This window comes from Morus notabilis, unplaced genomic scaffold (genome assembly GCF_000414095.1).
Source record: "Morus notabilis unplaced genomic scaffold, ASM41409v2 Scaffold95, whole genome shotgun sequence".
Lineage (NCBI taxonomy): Eukaryota > Viridiplantae > Streptophyta > Magnoliopsida > Rosales > Moraceae > Morus > Morus notabilis.
The window spans coordinates 67,981-75,171 of record NW_010365652.1 but is presented as its reverse complement, the minus strand read 5'-3'; the positions used below and the strand labels follow the sequence as shown (position 1 = coordinate 75,171).

Genomic DNA, 7,191 nt, shown 5'->3' with positions numbered 1-7,191 from the left:
CTGCTGCCAACATTAATGTTTGTTTGTTTGTTCACTGAGGAGAGTGATATTTGTAATATAATTTTTACATGTCACCCATTTATGTGTTTTTATTTCAATAGGTAAATATTATTTGATTGATGTGGGATATTCACAATTAAAAGGATTTTTTGGACCATATAAAGGAAAAAGATACCATTTATCACAATTTCGAGTGGGTCGTCGACCATATAATGCTCTTCTATGCATGTGCCGAGAACATGACAACTGCTAAGGCCATGTGGATTTATCACCATTTTGTGGAGTTCGAAAGTCTCAAAGTCAGTGTTAAGTGACAAGTAATCTAGTTAGTAATATATGCAGTTTGTCTCATTTGCTCTTTTACGTCGTTGACACGGTCTCAAGTCTCATACTCTTTGAGGTGGATCCAGATAGTATCGTTTATAAAGACAATCAATTTGAGGATAATGTAGAAGAAAATCAAAATACTAGTTTTTTATTATCACAAGAAATGGATGAAGTATGAGATCAAATTGTGACAAGTTGATTACTCACTAATGCTCCTTTTAGTTGTAACTATATTGTGAATAAAGAAATGAAAAAAATTAATTATCATAAATTTATTGTTAAAAAACTCAAAATCATAGCATTATGTTTGTTTTTTTTTTAAGTTAAACAAGTATTTTTAAATACAAAAAACAATTATATATATTTAAGTTTCATACCATGTCTATTTTGGTCATTTTACATACCCACAATAATTCAACATCAAAATTTACCAAATGCTATTACACTGATTTTAAAACCAGCACAGCTACTATAATTACAATTTACTAAACACTCAGCTGCTTCTTGTAACAGCTGCTTCTTCCTTCAACACAGCTAAAAACAATTTTTCTAAAATCTACAGCACTACCAAACTAAGCCTAAGCCTTTAGGCTGCTATTGATTTTGTCTGTAGATTCTTAAAAAATTCTTTAAAAAACACTTTTGAGAAGATTTACCAAACACTAAAATCAGTTTCTGCTATAAGCATATGCTGATTTAAAAAAAAAACTGTAACAATTACTTTTTCCTTTAACACAATTAAAAATAATTTTTTTAAAATCCGCACTACCAAATTAAGTCACAATACCAAATTAAGCCATTGTGCGATTCCATTAGTGGCCTGGAGATTCGTGCCATTCTTTGATGTTAATTTCGTTGCTTTCATATTACTATACACGCACGGATTTCAACGATTGATTGTGTGGCATCGTAAATCGTTTCACCAAGGGTGGTTAATTGAAGATATGCACAGATTTTGACTGATTGAAGAAAATAAAAAAGGGTGGAATTTGGTGGAATACGGTTTTGGGATTATATGTTTTGTTAGGATTTTATCTATTGTTTATACGAATTTAGATGGAATTTTGGAGAATTGGAATCTCGCACGGCAAGAAGAAGGGATGGAAAAGAAGAAGGAAAAAAAAAAAAAAGAAAAGAAAAAAAAAAGAGATGTAATGTCAGTTTTATTATAATTGTAAAAAAACCCTAATTCCCTTAATAAACTAATAAAGAGGAGTTTATATACAGTATAATAATAAAAGACTAATTTATCCTTGTTAATAAAAATAAATAACCAATCATAATCCTAAAATAAAAATAAATATCGTTAATATCTCCTTACAAATTCATAATGCGACTGCAAAAAATATCAAAAGTTTGTCAATTGAAAAATAAAAAAAAAACTAAAAAACAGAAATACGACTTCATAAACAATTATGCAACTATATATTAATGTCGATGCCGATGCCGATCCCGATATCGATGCCAATGTCAATGCTAATGTCCAACATTGGCCAATCAAAGAAAAGAGATAATACAAAAGAGCTGGACAATGCAACCAATCAAAGAAGAAAGGGAGAGTGTAATGCCAATACCCAATACAGGTCAATCAAAGGAATAGGAAAAATAATGCAAATATCACTACCCAATATGATAGTGCCATAGTCCAAACAAAAGCAAAAACGGAAGTGAAAAAACGATTGTACGACCACCGATTGTAAACTATTAATTAGACTCAATCAAATTATATGAACTCCAAGACGCCAGTCTCTATTTAATTTTTTCTAGTTTTATTTTTTGTTTTTCAATTGGCAAACTCTTGATGCTTCTTGCAGTCGCATCATGAGTTTGAGAGGGGATGTTAACGATATTTATTTTTATTTTAAGGTTAGAATTAGTTATTTGGTTATTTAGTAATTTCTCTTTATTATTAAGGGTAAATTAGTCTTCTATTATTATGATTGTAGGGTTATAGAAACTCCTCTTTGTTACTTTATTAAAGGAATTAGATTTTCTCTGCAATTGCAATAGAACTTTAACATGACCCCTCTCTTTTCTTTTATTTTCTTTTTCTATTTTGCATTGAGTAATTCTCACACGATTTATATATATTTTTAAATATGTCACATTTAAATACTTTTTTTACGGTTATTTAAAATATTATTTTTTCTTAATTATTTTGTTAAATTAATTTACTCTTAAATGTATCCCTACGTAGCATCTTTCGCTTGTGATCCTCATAAATTTCGTTTTAGTTGTGAAACATTTCGCACAATTTGTTTTTAGTTTTTTCATCTTGTATTTTGCTTCGGATCTTTTTTCTCACTTTTATTTTTATTTTTTTCTCTTTTTTTAAAAGATTTGTACTACTGTTGTTTAAATTACTCACGGGCTCAAGTTTTTTATTAATATATATGTGTGTGATTTTAATAGTTATTATAATGTAATAAATTAAATAATTACCTAAAAATATTATAATAATTAATAAAATTAGATACTTATCACGTCACATTATCAATTTTTTTCATGTGAAATTACTATAAAAATCTCCCACAAATATAAAAGAAAACATGTATTTCCCGTTTAAAAAATAGAAAGTTATTATTAGTTTTCTTTCAACGCCAAGCAAATCCATGCAGAGTAACAACAAACAATCCAATCTAATCAATGTCTCTTTTATTTCACTGATTTGAATTTAAAATTTAAGTTTTATTACAATAAAATTTTTTTAGAATCAGTTACATTTAACTTTTTTGTTACAGTAAAAAGTTCTTAAAAACAGTTATATTAATCTTTTTATTACAGTAAAAAGTTCTCATATAAAGTCACATCTCAACTCGAATTAGTAATATCAACTTTGCAATTTAACGGCCATGTACAAGAAGGATATTCCCGTAATTTCATAGCAAGAAAGAACGCAATGTTGCTTAATACCGAGAGTGTACCAAACGTGTTCGCTCGAAAGCCAGCGTGTGCTTATAAATACAAAATCAAAACGCATAAAACCAACCCAAAAACCAAGAATAAAATAAATAAATAAAAACCATTTTCACCATTTTTTTTGGGCGATTGCTTTCTTCTTCCTCCTCTCAGGTGCCCAAACCCTTCTCTCAATCTTCTTCTTCTTCTCCTTCTTCTCTTTTCCTTCCATGGCTTTTTAAGATTTCTCTTTGCGTTTTTGTTTTTGGATTTGTTTGATGCGTTTTTGTTTGTTGTTGTATATGGAGATATGACTGAAAATCTGACCGGATTTGTTTGTGCGTTTCAGGCTTTTTTTTTTTGGTTTCTAGGTTTTTCGGTTTTTAGATTTGTTTGATCTTTCAATGTTGATATTGAATTTCTGAACGCGAATTTGGCTTATCTATGCGCTTTGTTGTTGGTGTTCGGAAGTTTGTGAAGAAGATAAGGAATTTGGAGATGTTGCGTTTGTAATTCGTGGTGCGTTTCATGATTTATGTGATGGGTTTTGATTTGTTTTCCGCTGTGAATTGTATTGTAATTTGAATAATTTGTAGGAAAAGGAATCTGTGCATGTTTTATTTTATTTTATTTTTTGGGCCTCAGAGAACGAGAAAAAAAAAAGAAGCTAAAATTGATCATCAGTTGACGTACTATTTGCTTTGTCAGATTGAGATTCTTGTCTTACCCCATTAAAGTAGAGCCTTAGCAACGACCACAGAGGAACTTTGAAATCTGTTTTTCCTTTTTTTGTTCTTTTTTTTGAAATTGGTTTCTGAATTTAAAACTGGATTTTATGAACGGATTTTTGTTGGTGAATCCGCTAATCTTGACATTATGAATTTTGAGTGAAAATTGATGCATGAGTTTTGATCATTGCTAGGAACAGATGGTTAGGGGAGGGAAGGTCAGCTCCAAGCGTAAATTTAGGAAATGGGATAGGTATAATGATAAAGCTTCTGATGATTCAGACGAAGATTATGTAGTCTCTGATGAAGAGAATGAGGTCTCTGATTACTCGGACGAGGATTACTGTTCTTCTGTAGATGGACATGCATCAGAAGAGAGTTTTGGTAGTTTTGTTGAGGAAGAGGAAGAGGAAGAGGAGGAGGAGGAGGGGACAAGGAAAAGGGTGAAGAAGGTCGGTAGATCAAAACCCAAAAAGCGCGCGAGAAGGTTTATTGTGGAAGAAGAGGATGAGGATGAGCAGGAGGAGGAGGAAGAAGTGGGGGATGAGGATCGTGAAGAAGATGAGGTTGAAGATGAAGAAATGAATGAGGTCAAGACGACAGCTAGATCAAAAGTGCAGATGGGTTTTTCAAGACCACAAAAGAATGGGGTTAAACCATCACAAAAGAGAAGAATCATGTTCAAAGAAGACGAAGTTGATGATGATGATGATGAGTTCACGCCAAATAATGATGAAGAAGATGAGGTTGAAGATGAAGAAATGAATGCGGTCAAGACAACAGCTAGATCAAAAGTGCAGAGGGGTTTTTCAAGACCACAAAAGAATGGGGTTAAACCATCACAAAAGAGAAGAGTCACGTACAAAGAAGACGAAGTTGATGATGATGATGATGAGTTCACACCAAATAATGATGAAGAAAATGAGGTTGAAGATGAAGAAATGAATGAGGTCAAGACGACAGCTAGATCAAAAGTGCAGAGGGGGTTTTCAAGGCCACAAAAGAATGGGGTTAAACCATCACAAAAGAGAAGAGTCACGTACAAAGAAGACGAAGTTGATGATGATGACGATGAGTTCACGCCAAATAATGATGAAGATGAAGAAGATGAGGTTGAAGATGAAGAAATGAATGAGGTCAAGACGACAGCTAGATCAAAAGTGCAGATGGGTTTTTCAAGACCACAAAAGAATGGGGTTAAACCATCACAAAAGAGAAGAATCACGTTCAAAGAAGACGAAGTTGATGATGATGATGATGAGTTCACGCCAAATAATGATGAAGAAGATGAGGTTGAAGATGAAGAAATGAATGAAGTCAAGACGACAGCTAGATCAAAAGTGCAGAGGGGTTTTTCAAGACCACAAAAGAATGGGGTTAAACCATCACAAAAGAGAAGAGTCACGTACAAAGAAGACGAAGTTGATGGTGATGATGATGAGTTCACGCCAAATAATGATGAAGAAGATGAGGTTGAAGATGAAGAAATGAATGAGGTCAAGACGACAGCTAGATCAAAAGTGCAGAGGGGTCTTTCAAGACCACAAAAGAATGGGGTTAAACCATCACAAAAGAGAAGAGTCACGTACAAAGAAGACGGAGTTGATGATGATGATGATGATGAGTTCACGCCAAATAATGATGAAGAAGATGAGGAATTCAAACCAGATGATGATGATTGTTCGGATGAAGAAGAATCAAGGGCAAAAAAGAAGAAAAACAATGCGAAAGCAGGCAAGCGGGTTTTGCAGAAAAAGGGTCCTGCAGGAGGCCGTAAAAGGAGAAGGAAATCTATGGCTTCAAAGAAGCCTTTAAGAAAGACACGTGGATTCAGAAGGAAAGTAAGGTCTGATGGTGATGATGATGGTGATTTCATGGATAATGGCTTGGCTTTGAGAGACAAAGGTGAGATGAGAAGGGCTTGGAAAAGGAGGCTGTATACTGTGCCCTCAGATTCAGATTTTGCCTCGTCTGGATCTTCTGAGTACAAGTACACCATATCCGAGGAAGAGAGAGAGCAAGTGAGAGAAGCTAGGGAGTACTGTGGAAAGCTGAAAACTAATTTGAGAAGTTCATCAGCGTCTAATAAAATTCAGGAGGATGTGGTTTTGCAGCCAGAAAGAAAACCTACGGGGAGGAAGGGTAAGGAGAAGGTAGAGGAGGTAAAAGCTGAGGTTGTAAGGCAGGTCTGCGGGATTTGTCTTTCTGAGGAAGATAAAAGAAAAGTGAGGGGAACACTGAATTGCTGCACTCATTATTTCTGTTTTCCCTGCATCATGGAATGGGCAAAAGTGGAATCACGTTGTCCTCTGTGCAAGCAGAGGTTTAACACAATTAGTAAAACTGCAAGAAATACAGCAGGAATTGATTTGAGGGAGATGGCGATACAAGTCCCTGAGCGTGATCAGGTATGAATCAATTCCATGCCATGCTTCAGTTTAACATCACCTTCGTTTTGTGTTGTGGGTTTAGCATTATCTAATTCAAAATATGTTTTAAAATGAGTTTATTTTTGCATACAGGTATATCAGCCATCAGAGGAAGAACTCAGGAGCTATATTGATCCTTATGAGAACGTGATTTGTACAGAATGCCATGAAGGTGGGGATGATGGCCTCATGTTACTATGCGATCTTTGTGATTCGCCCGCGCACACCTATTGTGTTGGCCTTGGGCGAGAAGTACCTGAAGGTAATTGGTATTGTGACGGTTGTAGACCTGTTGCTACTGGATCCTCAAGTTCCCCTGCTCAGACTCGTTTGTCTGACCAGAGAACAACAAGCAGCACCGTGTCTGATAGAGCATCAACCGTCACTAACTATTTCATTGAAGGTTTAGACCTTAATTCAGTTTATTCACAAGGATTTGGGAGTCTTTCATCTCCGAGGTATCATTTTGGAGGTTTTCAAGTGACCTCACCATTACCTGGAGCCGGGGCACCAACACTATTCGGGAGAAGGTTAATACACCGCCATATCCAACAGCTCCTTTCTGTAAATAGAATGGGTCATATGGCTGACAGACATGAGGGAAACTCAGGTGCTAATTTGATTAGTGATCTGAATTCTCCACTTGATCAGGGGAGGGAAACACCACGTCAACGTGCAAGTACACAAGAAATGGGAGTAGTTCATGCTTTCTTTCGGGAAAGATTACGTGAAAATCTCTCAACACCAGTGTAAGATACCGATTTGTTTTCTACAAGAATAAGCCAAGTGGGAAGGCAAATGGGGGGGCA

General features: G+C 34.8%; 1 protein-coding gene across 1 annotated transcript; it reads left to right on the top strand.

The window, feature by feature from the left end:
* The first annotated feature begins 3,366 nt into the window (after positions 1–3,366).
* LOC21390307 (midasin) lies at positions 3,367–7,135 on the top strand. Its single transcript, XM_010108393.2, has 3 exons — positions 3,367–3,399; positions 4,154–6,361; positions 6,476–7,135. Exons 2-3 carry the CDS (start codon positions 4,154–4,156, stop codon positions 7,133–7,135), a joined length of 2,868 nt encoding a protein of 955 aa, XP_010106695.1. The 5' UTR covers positions 3,367–3,399.
* Positions 7,136–7,191: the final 56 nt, after the last annotated feature.

Excerpts from the sequence above, each read along its gene's own strand:
- LOC21390307 (XM_010108393.2), top strand. The coding sequence starts at position 4,154 with ATGGTTAGGGGAGGGAAGGTCAGCTCCAAGCGTAAATTTAGGAAATGG. Across the intron at positions 6,362-6,475 it reads AAGTCCCTGAGCGTGATCAG|GTATATCAGCCATCAGAGGA; the intron begins GTATGAATCAAT and ends TTTTGCATACAG.